General features: G+C 34.8%; 1 protein-coding gene across 1 annotated transcript; it reads right to left on the reverse strand.

The window, feature by feature from the left end:
- Nucleotides 1-5,722: 5,722 nt before the first annotated feature.
- Nucleotides 5,723-7,352, reverse strand: LOC111890368 (uncharacterized). The gene is made up of 5 exons (XM_023886492.1): nucleotides 6,650-7,352; nucleotides 6,346-6,549; nucleotides 6,202-6,255; nucleotides 5,929-6,098; nucleotides 5,723-5,809 (listed from the first exon to the last, which is right to left on the reverse strand). The coding sequence occupies exons 1-5, from the start codon at nucleotides 7,350-7,352 to the stop codon at nucleotides 5,723-5,725; spliced, it is 1,218 nt and encodes a 405-aa protein (XP_023742260.1).
- Between the last annotated feature and the right edge of the window lie 6,204 nt (nucleotides 7,353-13,556).

Below are 13,556 nucleotides of genomic sequence, written 5' to 3' on the forward strand. Positions count from 1 at the left end.
TCAAATGATAGGAGGAGAGAGATTGAGATAGAGACCCAAATGAAGGAGCAAAGGCCAGTTTCATTGCAGTTGCAATGCACAACTAAATGGTTCAAGTCCACTGACTCGAGATCAGGAGCAGAAGAGTAGACAAGTTTCAGCTGTGGTAAGTTTGGGAAATTTCGCAATGGTGTGTTTTGATTTTCTGCATGTCACAAATAGGGAAAGGAAGGGCATATCGGAAGGGATTACAGGTAGAGTGTGCAGGTTTGTTTTCATTGCGACCAGGAGGGCCACATCAGATCCCATTGTCTCCTTCTCATTTTTGGAGAAGTATAGAATCCTACACCTTTAGCTTGGCAGATGTCAAATGGGTGCCAAAGGAAGGTTGAGGTGCCTAGGACTGAAGAAAAAGGATTCCAGCTTGTTTCACAGGGTCAAGGTGTGGCGACTATGTTAACCGTAGGCATGTTTCCAAGTATCTAATTTTGCATTTATGTGTTGAATTTTGTTTTTAAAATATTTCCTTTGGTTTGGTTATTGTCTTGTGTACGAATTATCATTCGAGATAGTACAAGGTGCTACATAGACTATAGTGATGGGGTGACATAGATTCAAAACTTTCAAATTAACCTCTCTACCTATTCTTGTTTGATGAAACTTTTGGGATTGAGTTGAATGGTTTGAAGGAGCATCTTACTCCACTTATGGATGTTTCTTTGGGGAAGGAATGGGCAGCTCTTTAGTTAGTATGATTGGAGCTTTAGTTTCATCTTGGTTGCGTTAAAATAATTTGTATATTCCATGTGGGGGAGAGTGGAGATTTCGTAGTGGGAGAATCTCATACCAGGATGTAGTCTTTAGCCAGGATTTCTTAAGTTAAAACTTTTATGCAACTGCTTAATCTATAGGGTTCCACATCAGGGTTGTTGTCAGTTGACTAAATTCTTTTCATATTGTCTTAACTGTAGTTTGTGTTGATGTTTTATAGGTCATCATCATGCTTAAAGGGTTCTAGATTGTTAAGAGCTCAGATCGAGGGTTGCGATGAGGATCTTCTTGTCTGTTCTTATTTGATTAGGACTTGGGGTCCGAATCACAACCCAAATTCCGAATTAGGATGGTTAAGTTTCATAGGTTTGGTATATGCATATGTTTAGCTAAGTGACCTTGGTAGTAATGGTTGATGGATTGGGGGTAAGCCCAAGGTCATTAGTGGTTAGTGGATCAGGGGTTATCCCGATAGTTGTTAGTGGTTGGTAGATCGGGGGTAAGCCTGAGAGTCGTTAGTGGTTGGTGGATCATTTGGTAGATCCAAATTGGTATATAGTTTATTTTAGTATGTGTTTGATTTTTCTCGTTCAAGGTTTTGCTCTTGCGTCTTTGTGTGAGGTTTTCGACGACGACGGTCGACCGTGTAATGAGCAGATCGAACTTGTGATTTTTTGGTTAGCATGGTTGGTTTATAGGATGAAATTGTTCGCCAGATTGTCAGGTCCGGCCTTAGAGTCTTCAAATTATAGTTAAGGAATTAATTTCTCGCGATGTGGTTAATTGTCGTTTCTTCGGCGGGGGGTATGTTTGTTTGTTCGGGGAATCACATATGAAGATGCTTAATGTTTAGTTCATTTATGACTGTGAGTAAATGAAGATGCTTAATGTTTGTTCGGGGAATCACATATGAAGATGCTTAATGTTTAGTTCATTTATGACTGTGAGTAAACCCATTACATATGCATTGGTATCTAAGTCATATTTAAGCATCTAGAGCATTCTTAATAGGTTTCTCTATATAAGAATTATATATATATATATATATATATATATATATATATATATATATATATATATATGTGTGTGTGTGTGTGTGTATAATTGAAAATGTTTGTATTCACAAAGTTTATACAAATTAAGTTTGTCGAATCTACTTAACAAAATTCCTTCACTGGCTAAAGCATGAAAGTCGCGCTGGTGCTATATAATCTTGTTGACCTAAGTGGTTGTATTTGATTGAAATTTACCATTTGTATATTGGAACTATACAAGCAAGATATATTGTAATTAGTTGATATATTAAATACAATCTTTCATTAAATAATTGTTGTGTTCTATATTAGTATGTTTAATCCTTAAATAACCTAGTTACTCTAAATGTCCATATTCGTTCATAGTTGTGGGAGCACCTATGAGGTAAGACTAATATGAATGGATTGTTTGATTTACATGGTGATGAAAATAGCAAGAGATGCTACCAACTTCATAGGTACTTGATTGGAGAACAATTATTGGACTTTTACCCGCATCAAAATCATTTTGTGGATCGTAGTCATAAGTGATGTTTGATAAAAGGTTGTATCTTTGTATTCTTGGACTAGATATATGTATTTGGGAATTGAGTTTAGGAATTGTTGTGCTTTGACATGGTTTAATATTGTTCTGTAAAAGGAAATTATAAGGGCCATCGTTGAGTATGACATGAACTACGTGATGGGTGTATGTATTCAAGATGGGATATGTTCCTCTTATTGGTTGAGAGTTAGACATCTAAGGCCTTACTAAAAGTTAAACACCACATGAGATTGATCATGATCCATATCTCATGTTCAACATCATGTCTGAGACAAATGAATAACTAATACCACATCTTTAGTAACAATTACAGCTTTGAGATTGTTGGATCCATATGCTCAAAAATCATTATTGATTGATATTACTAATAACATATGATCGTATATGGTCACACCTTAATAAAGTTAGTAATTACTTAATATTTATTAAGTATTTGATTATTAATAAATAAATTCAAGTCTTGTATTTAATTAGAGATTTTTTTATGAAAATAATAATAAAATAAAGAATAAACTAGCTATTATATCATATGGTATGATTAATAAGTTATGTACAGATGTTTTGGACACTTTGGCTAACCAAAACTTAAATAATTGGTTAGATTTATTTGATTAAAGAAACTAGAAGACATTTTTGTCTTTTTTTTTGTCCTCATGGACGAAAGTGTATAGGGGTGTAGGAGGTTATTTATGTAGCTTCCCTCACTTGTTCCCCACATGTAGTTTCACTTTATAATGCTTTAGAGTATTATATTATCATGACCTTACTTTACATGGAGTATATAAGAGTGTCATATGAATGAGAAAAGAAGTTCTTTTGGTCATGTTTTCTCCTCCTGTCCTCTTTCTCTCTATATCATCTAGTTGTTGATGTTAAGTGCTTTCCTTTGTGTATTACTTTAGTGCTTATTTTTAAGCACTTAAAAGCTTAAAGAACAAAGCATACAAGGAATCCAACAATTCTTGGGACCTTACTCTTGATGGTGGATTCTTGTACAAAAGATTATCCTCTTTGATCTTTCTATCTTCATCAACACCTAAAACCAAGTGGGTTCAAAGGCTTCAAAATTTGTCATTCTAAAACACCATATGGTTAGTTTTAATATCATTCTAACCTCTATAAAAGGTTCCTTGATGGTTTTGTTTCGAAATAATCTTGAAAATAATGTTGTTATTTTTAAATCATTCGTTGGGGTTTTTAAGAGAAACTCTTTTATATTTTGTATCAAAAATCATCACTTCAAGCTTGACCCAAAGGCAAAATGGTCAAAGTCAACGGTCAAGAAAAGTCAATAGTCAACCAAGTCAACGCTCACCACAACGTGGAGACCTCTTGGCCACGTCGTGGGCATACAGGACAAAAAAAGTCGACATGTAGGACATTGCCACATCATGGCAATCCCTTGTCTACGTTGTAGATCCTGGCAGAATGACATACTCTTCATTAAGTGTTTAATCCTTACAGATTTAAACCCATAACTTCAAATTTGGTCCATTTCAATGATTTAATAAATAAAATTTCCAACTTTATCCATTAGGATTCCACCACAATGCAATATTTATAATTCTAAGTCCAACAAGTGCTTAAAGTGATCCAAACTTGTGCATAGACACAAGATGACTCCAATTATGGCTCTTTTCTCAATCATCAGAAACTTAGAGACCACAAGAGGACCATATCAAGCTCTAGAGTTCCTCAAACTCCAAGAGCATCCATGGAAGGGACCAAAACTACCCATAACGATCCCAAAATTGAATCTAGAAGATGAAATACCAAGGTATGAACGTTATGCCTCTAATAGCTCCGAAATCAGAAGAGAATGATGGATCTAAACCAGCTCCTTGCTTCCTTGCACTAATGTGAACTTCCTTTTTCCTTAAGCTCCACCAAAATCCAAATAATAAACTCTAAATCAAGAAATTAGACTCTCAAACATGCATGGAGGCTAGGGTTTTGTTTTAAAGGTTTGGAGCCTAAAGAGGACTCCCTAAACCTTGAGTTTAGGTTCTTAAATATGGAAGAAACCCTAAAAAATCATGTGCTTGGGCTGTAGAATATTCCACATCATGACATTCCTCTTATCACAGCGTGGTAGCCATCAGATGTGTGCTTTATACAATTGGCATACGTCATGGTGCTCCATTCACCACGTCATGACACAAGATTCTTTCGAAAAAACCTTGCCTTTGATCCCTTTAATTCCTCAACTGATCTATCCTAGAAAACGGGTGTTACAATTCATCCTCACTTAAATTATTTTTCGTCCTTGAAGTTGGTCCTTATAAATTATCTCTTATATCCACTACAACCTTCATGCGATTCCTTCTGATCCCATATCAATTGCACTGGTCGGCACAACTCTCTTACCATGGTTAATATTCACCACCTCCATTTAGCAACCATTCCACCCTCCTTCACCTTACCTGAACCACCACATAATGTTTGTTTCGTCATCATCGTCACACCACCATTAGTGTTCCCTGTCTCGATCTATAGCAAAACAAGCGCAAGAGATAGAGGTGGTACCTGACTTTGAAGTCGAGAGAAAAATGAATGATTACAATCAATCTTTCAAGAAAAAGAGGAGTTGGTGTTCGATTGATTTCGAGAGAAATTTTTAAGGGGATGTGATTGAGAATAGAAAGGAGAGACGCCTCAATCTTCTTCTCCATTTTATAGCCTTGGTCTCGATTTAGCAGTGAGAAGAGAGGTTTGGTGGTCGGTTGGAGGATTACTTCTTCCTATCAATCGGTTAAAGAAGAGTAGGTGTGATTTGGAGTGCTGTCAATCACATTATGAGAACTGAAGGGATATGACGCAAATAAGAGATGTCAATGTTGAGTTTCTTGATGGATACACACGCACTCAGAAAGTTATCCAAGAAGGTTGTTGCCCAATTTTTCTATGAGTTGGGCTATATTTTCTTTTTGGCAATGTTTTAAAACCTAGGTTTTTAGTTAAACCGGTGTGATAACCAGTTCACGGGTCAACCGGTTGAGCCGCTGGGTCAACCCGATTTACGGTCTTTTTCTATTTTCATATATTTTTACTTTTTTGCATACTACATAGACATATAAAACCAATAATTTGATGTCCATAAAGTTTAAACATTGAAAAACATATCAAAACATGCTATAGATCAATCTAAACACAACAAACCACCACATAAAGTATAAATAACAAAAGAAAACACAATTGTAGATGGATCCAAACGCGCCATGACCAAACCAAATCATGGATCTTGAGAAATTAGAGTATTATAAGCATCGATACCGCGGTCACTTAGTAATTGAAATTCACTATCAACTTCATGATCAACATGGTTACCTTGTGATTCAGAAGCCGGTTCATGCTCTTGCTCATCAAGCATATTTTCCAAATCATCATAATTAAGTTATCCTTCCCACTCTTCTTCAACCACCCAAAATCCTATCTTATCAATATTTTCATAGTCAATAGGATCGTAAGACCTCATATCAACCTTCAATATATAAAAACAATCACAAAAATCTCAAATATAACTTGGTCATTTTATAGCATAGTATATCTTAACAAGATACCATACCTATGTTGTAAACGCAAGTTGTAATGAACAAATACAAGATCATTTAGCCTTTGATGTTCCAACCTATTCCTCCGTTTCGTGTGAATCCTTTCAAATACACTCCAATTACATTCGCAGCCGGAAGAAGATGTGGTTTGACTTAATATTCTAATAGCAAACTTTTGCAAAACCGGAATATCTTCGCCAAATAACTTCCACCACTCATCTACAAAAGATATAGTTAGCAAAAAAATATATTAGAAAATAGAATATTTTATATATAATAATAACACATTAAATTTAAATCATATCTGGACGAGTAAGATTACGTGAAGCAACGACACTAGATCTACCAAAGGTACCTTCAGCATCACGAAACCTGCCTAAATTCAATGTAATATTTAAAACGTCATCACCTTTAAAAGTCTTCTCAACCATTTCAAGAACGCCTTAAAACACCTCATTCTTCTTACAAAGATTTGCATGATCATATTGAAAAACGGGATTCAACCAATACGCCGCACAATAAATACTTTTTCTTAACATCCTATCACAACGACTATCAATTATGTTAGTATAAGGCCTGTATAATTCCTTCTTCTTCTTAAACAATTCCTTAATCCCTCTCCTTGCCTGACGCATTCCCTCGTAAACATAACTAATTTTAGGTTTTTCATCTAAAACACACAACTGCAAAAGCTTTAACAAAAGGAGTCATTACTTTCACTGTAATCAAACAATTCTTCCAAAAGATTTCATTCAAGACAATATGTTTACATTCAATTGCATTTCCCACATTCAACATCTTCTTAAACTCATTAGATATGACAGTTGCTTGTAAATCTGCTTTATGGGCATACAAACTTTGCAATGCAATGAACACAATACCAAACCGAGTAGCACTTGGACGAATGATTTCTTTCCAACTAGGTCTTTTTCTTAACCAATTCAAGGGCCACTTATGATTATAAACAAAAACAGTAACCCTCGATGAAAGATTGACCAAACTTTTCACATTATCCATTTCTGAAAGATCCTTTAATACAAGATTAAGACAATGCGTTGCACATGGAGACCAAGTAATAGAAGGATATCTTTCACATAACTTAGTACCAGCAAGCTTGTAATTAGCAGCATTATCAGTTACCATTTGAACCACATTTTTTTCTCTTACCATTTCAATAATCTCAGCTAACAAATGACACAAATTTGTAGCATTGCTCTCTATATCAGATGCATCAACATATTTAAGAAACAATATCCCTTTCGGATAATTAACCAAGAAATTAATCAAATGTCGTTGCGAAATATCCCTCCACCCATCACTCATAATTGTGCAACCAATATCAACCCGTTGACTTCTAAATGAGTCAACTAACAATGAAGCTGACTTTTTTGCATCTATCAGTAAATTATCCCTCATAGCATGATAAGTAGGTGCTTTGTACCCATAACCAATATTGGCTACTTTATCTACCATAAGTTGAAAAAAAAGGAGAGTTGCAAGCATTCATAGGTATACATGCATCATAAAACCACATAGCAATAGCTAAATCCACATCATGTATTTTTGCATTACTTTACATTGCAGATTTGATAGTGGGCTGGGAAGGATCATTTATACCTTTCGTAAAATATGGATGCAAGTTTGAAGTACATTTTCTTTTTCCCTTTTTCACAGTTGACATTTATGCTTCCTCCGTCTCTTCGTCATCGTCCATGATAGTAACACTAGTGGTATGTTTTTCTTTTTGGGCAGTCTCTTTCAATTTCCTTTGCATAGTAAACCACACTTCTGGACTAACTTTTGGGCATGATACTACCTCACCTTTAATACCAACAAGATGTTTCTTAACACTGTTTATTCCACCACCACCTATAACTTTTTACAAAAATTACATATCCATGCCTTTCCCTTTTCTCATCAACGACTTGAGTTACATGTTCCCATACTATATCCGTCTTTGTTCGTACATTTGATTGAATCGAAGAATGGAATTGAAATTGAGATTGTGCTTGTAATGGTTCTTCTTCCCTTGATTCCAGATTTAACTGCATTGAAAAGTAATGTTATAATCAATAAACATATGTCAACTGGATCCTAATTACAAATATAAACAATCAAAACCTTGAAACAGTGATCAATTAACAATAAATAATCGGTAAACTAACCAAACCTATCACCTGTTTCAAAAGAACATGTTTCATAAGAAAAGCTAACTAGAGGTGATAGTAGAAAAGAAACTGATTTCACAGTCAAAACCTTGAAACATTGATTTCAAACCATGATGAAACTGATTTCACAGTCGATTGGATAAGAAAAGAAAACATATTTCAAAAAATGAAATCAGAAAAGAAAAAGATGAAACAGGAAGAACCGATTGTCGATAGGATAAGTCTAGAAGAAAACATATTAATTGATCGGAGAATAGGAGAAGAAAAACTCACCTTCAATAGGAGAAGTCCCAGTCGCTGCTGATGTCACTGTATTGCAGTCGCTGATGTCGCTGCTTTCTTCACATCGTTGCTTTCTTTTCCTAGAGAAGAACTGAAGTTGTTTTTGGCATTCTCTACTCGACTGTATCTAACTTAACTATCCAAGACCTATTAAAATGGGCCAATTCGGTGTTAACCGGTTCGAAATACACGGTTCGACCGCGATTTAGGGTAAACCCGGACGGTTCGATCCGGTCCGTATTTTTACAAAACCCGTTCTATATTGACCCACCTTCTACCCCGGGTTACGGTTCCCACCAGTTGAATTGGCCGGGTCGACCCGGGTTTTAAAACATTGCTTTTTGGGTTAATCTCTTTTGTTGGGCTACATAATTCACACATGAAACAAGTTCATGGGGAGTAATTTCATTCTATTTATTTAACATCATTTAGTGTGATACTTAAAATTATTTTGTTAAAACAAATGATGTTTAAACTGAATTTCCTGATTGTTGTTAGTTTTAATTTTAAGGAATAGATTATTTTTGGTGCTTAGTTGACTTAGGAGATTAATAAATCAGTATGCCTTAATTTACTTAACATAAGTTATGTGGTAATTATTTGATGTTTAATTGTGTGTTTAATGTCAAAATTGCTTAATGAAAGTAGGTTATTTGACAATTTTTATTATCTAGCTGACTTTGGATGGGGAGAATTTCATATATGTCCTTTTTAAACATCAAAATATCATATTTATCCAACTTAATTTCTAAATATCATATTTATCCTTCATAAAATTTCTAAATATCATATTTACCATTCATAAAATTTCAAAATATCATATATGTCATTTTTAAACATCAAAATATCATATATATATATATATATATATATATATATATATATATATATACATATATATATATATATATATATATATATATATATATATATATATATATACCCTTCTTAAATATTAAAATATCGTATATGTACTTTTTAAACATCAAAAGATCAATGGTAATATCTAAAATATCCTCCATCTACAACATAATCAACAAAAAAACTAAACAATCAAAATATACATTTCATAAAGAGGGTTGAAGATGAATATTTTTGTTTTTCAAAAGGATGACATTCCAACAATTTAGAAGTTCATATTCCATTATCATAGACGTAATGATAATATAGTTATATTTTTTAATTTTTATAATAATCCTGAGGTATAAAAAATGATTATAAAATATTAAAAACATTATAAAAAAGGATTTGGGCAAATATGATATTTTGAAGGTTTATAAAGGGTAAATATGATATTAAGAAATTAAGGTGGACAAATATGATATTTTGAGGTTTAAGAGGGGCATATATGAAATTCTCCCTAGATGGTAAATATTAATTTGGATTTTATTATGTAATTAAATATTTAAAGGGAAATCTCCAGAAAAGTCCTAAAATTTTAGTCTAATTTATGAAAAAGTCCCGAACTAATTTTTGTTTACAGAAAAGCACAGAATACCGGCTAAAACTTCGAAAAAACCCTTTTCGGTTGGTTTCGTAGATTTAGCCGGTATTCTGTCCTTTTTCGTTAGTTTGTTTAAAATATTAGGATTTTTCTGAAAATTACCCGATAACCAAAATATTAGGACTTTTTTGAAAATTACTATGGAATTAATGGATATTATTATTAACTAATCATTTATAAACATAATTTTTTTAATTATAAACAAAGGAAATACATTTGTTGCTAATTTCTAGGAATAGAATGGTCGACTATCTACTTCTCTATTGTTTGTTAACCACTTCAAAGTCTCTATGTTCTTCCTATGTATCGTTGTGGATGTCATAGTGAGAAGTACTCTGTTAGGCGTGACCAATACAATAGTTGATAATATTTATTAATACACAATCAATAAGTGTCTACTTGCTATTAGGCATGATGTTATATGATCACATGTTATCAGAAAATATCATTATACGAACATATATATATTTCATTATGTTCCTTAACCTAACTACCACCTAACCTCCAAACATTACCCGGTAACAACCATAAAATTACACACATCTATCGAGAGTGAAAAGAAAACTTTGAATGAAAATTTAAATAGATAATAATCATTCACTTTTTTCCATATAAATTATTATTCACGGTCCACTTTTCACATTTTATAGATGTGTGTTAGCCGATAGTTAACATGTAAGGTATGAATGTTGGTTTGTACATAGGTTAGACAACATAAGAGGAACTGTAACACCCTGGATTAACAAGTATTATTTTATTCTTTTATTTTTTGGGTGAGTGTGAGGAGACTCGGCGAGTTGGAGTCCAAACTCGTCGAGTAGGATCGCGGTTTTGTGCGCGGGTTCGCGTCTGGACTCGGCGAGTCCACGATGTTTAATGAAATCCTAATTTCCAGGGTTTGAGACCTAGTTAAAGGGGCTTATGGCCGTCATTTGCGGCCACCAACCCCAGAGAGAAAGCCTAAAGAGATTTTGAGCGTTTTGGGAGAGAGAAGAGGCCATTGTTGACCTTTGAAGCTTTGTTTGGCAAGGAAAAGGAGATTCTAGCTAAGAGGAGGCAAGGGAGGTGGACATCCTTTGATTTTGGAGCTCAGAGCATCATCTTGGAGGTATATTTTGGCTTCCTTTTATGTTGTCATGATAAACATGGGGGTTAGGGTTTCTTGACCCCTTTGTTGGTTAGATTTGATGTCCATTTTGTCCCTATTTGTGATGAGGCTTGGGATGAGATCCATAAAGGTCCAGAGAAGCTTTATTCCTTAAGCTTTATGAGGATTCATGGGAGTTTTGACCTAGAATTATGAGATATGGGGCTAAAACATCATCTAGGAGCAAATAGTTGTTGTTTAAGCACCAAGGTTTGGACTTTACATGATTATCATGCCTGGGGAGGCCAGATCTATGATTGTATGGAACAGATCTGACCTCAGAAGTGAGTTTGAGTTATGCATGGCATGGACTCGCCGAGTCTGAAGAACAGACTCGGCGAGTAGCATGAAGTTTGCCCGTAACCACTCAGCGAGTGGTCTTGTCGAGTTGAGGGGTCGACTCAGTGAGTCAGGGAGAGTCAGGGGGGACTGAGTCAAGCCAGAACTCGCCGAGTTGTTCTTGAGACTCGGCAAGTTGAGTCGTGGTGGCCCCGCGATTTATACCAGGTGAAACTCATCGAGTCAGAGAAATACTCGACGTGTCAAGAGAGGATCCAAGGGAGTCAGTGGACACGTACAGACTCGCCGAGTCGCCCTAGTGCACTCGCCGAGTCCGGTCAAACTTGACCGTTGACTTTTGTTGACTTTTAGGGTTTGGTCAGCGATGTGGCCTTTGGGCCAAGAGAGGGGTAAAATGGTCTTTTACCCTTAAGAGGGTGCCAAGAGAGGGTTGATTCTAGTCTCGAGAGTTATATTCATGAGAGTATTTGCCTTATGTGTTAGGCGGTGGCGAGTTCGAGATTCAAGTGTGGGGATATCTGCTTTCTGCTTGCCAGGTGAGTCTTCTCACTATACTTTACCTTGAGTAGGTAACCAGACTTATGTGACAGAGTATTTGTATGCTATGTATGTTATGTGTTGTACAACATTATTTCTATGTGATTTATGCTGTGCATGTTTACAGAGTTAGTGATGGGTTTTAGCCATAAGAACTTTCCTATGTGCGCATGCAAAACCCTAATGCTTGGATCTAGGCTTTCTAATTAAACATGCTTTGAATCCAAGACTTTTAATGACTAATTAGGTATAAGAACAATACTAAATCATATCTAGAATCATACCTTTGAATCTCTTGTTTGATCTTGTTGTCTTGGAGTTCTAGAGTCACAATTGTCACTCCTCTAATGGCTTACAAACACCAAATAGCAAGGAGGATGATTTGAGAGAGAGGAGAGGGGAGGGAATTCGGCCAGGGGTTCTCTACTTTAGATCAAGTGCCGATTTCCCTTTGCCATAGGGTCTATTTATACTTGTAGACTCCTTAAGGTTTACAGCTTAAACCCTAATTGGATAATCTTCTCTTAAAGCAATCCAAATCCATCCCTTAGATAAGCAATGAACGATTTCAAGCTATCCTTAGCTTCTAGAATTCGTCCAACGTCTATCCACAAAGGATTTACAGTCTAAAGTTTAACTATCAAACAATTGACAGTTTATACCCTCTTATTTAATTAATCTCTTTAAGTCACCAAATTAATTCTAATTAATTCTATGACTTATATTAATCAAATAACAATATTATTATTCTCTATATTATTCTCATAATATATTAATAATATTTATTCTCTCTTAATAAATCATCCTATCAAGTTGCTATGGTGAAGGCAACCCAAAATGACCATGCACAACCGGGTCAAATACTTGCCTAATATAGTTGCAGCCTTAGACACTATTCCAACAGTCTCCCACTTGGATAAGTCTAGTAACTATATGCACAAGTACAATTCGATTTGCAATCATAGCTCTCAAAGACGCTGTCAAAATCTGATCTAATCAATCTTGTCCTTTAGATAAGGGATCGTACAGTCCTCTGTTAGATATCATGCTGACAATTCTATGGAATGATTAGTCAAGCATTTAGGTTTCTCGATCTCTGATTTATTTAACATAGAACTTAATCGAACACATCAATTCAGTTCTGACCGGGCCCGACACATAAGTCAAATCAAATCATCGAGCGGCCGAGATATCGCTTTTACCTTCTTAGATAAAAGTTACAGATAAACTTCGACTTATATGCATTTACTTATTCATTAACCAACTATACACAACAATGCGTTTTATAACACCGAGTTACTGATGCGTTTTCGCATTATCAATGTACAATCAATTAACAAATAACAAACCATATATCTAGGTTTTAAGACTATATGATATTATCGTCTTGCGATCACCCTTTTATATCATATTCCATAAGGTGATTCTAGCAAGCGCGGGTTTGTTCCAATGCTCAAAACTAGTTCATAAGCACTCATGAACGTTGCAGCAACCCTTTGCTATGTCTAACACCATTTAGACAATCTACATACCAATTCATGACAATCTTCATTCATATCTACTTCCAACATATGAACGATTGTGGACAATTTGAGTAATTCGATTATTCCTAATAAACTCAATTATTCTGGAAGTCAAAACATGCAAAGTGAAACAATAGTTAAAAAATTAGCATAAGACAGTAACATTACTCATAAATAAAACTCCTTTATTTATTCATCAAATGTTAATTAAATTTA

The sequence above is a fragment of the Lactuca sativa genome, chromosome 4 (assembly GCF_002870075.4).
Source record: "Lactuca sativa cultivar Salinas chromosome 4, Lsat_Salinas_v11, whole genome shotgun sequence".
Lineage (NCBI taxonomy): Eukaryota > Viridiplantae > Streptophyta > Magnoliopsida > Asterales > Asteraceae > Lactuca > Lactuca sativa.

What these genes read in the sequence shown, in the direction of transcription:
- LOC111890368 (XM_023886492.1), bottom strand. Translation starts at nt 7,352, where the DNA reads ATGGTAGATAAAGTAGCCAATATTGGTTATGGGTACAAAGCACCTACT. An exon ending in TGTGGGAAATGCAATTGAAT is followed by an intron (nt 6,550 to 6,649) that starts GTAAACATATTG and finishes TGTGTGTTTTAG; the next exon opens with ATGAAAAACCTAAAATTAGT. An exon ending in ATCAAAGGCTAAATGATCTT is followed by an intron (nt 5,810 to 5,928) that starts GTATTTGTTCAT and finishes TATATATTGAAG; the next exon opens with GTTGATATGAGGTCTTACGA.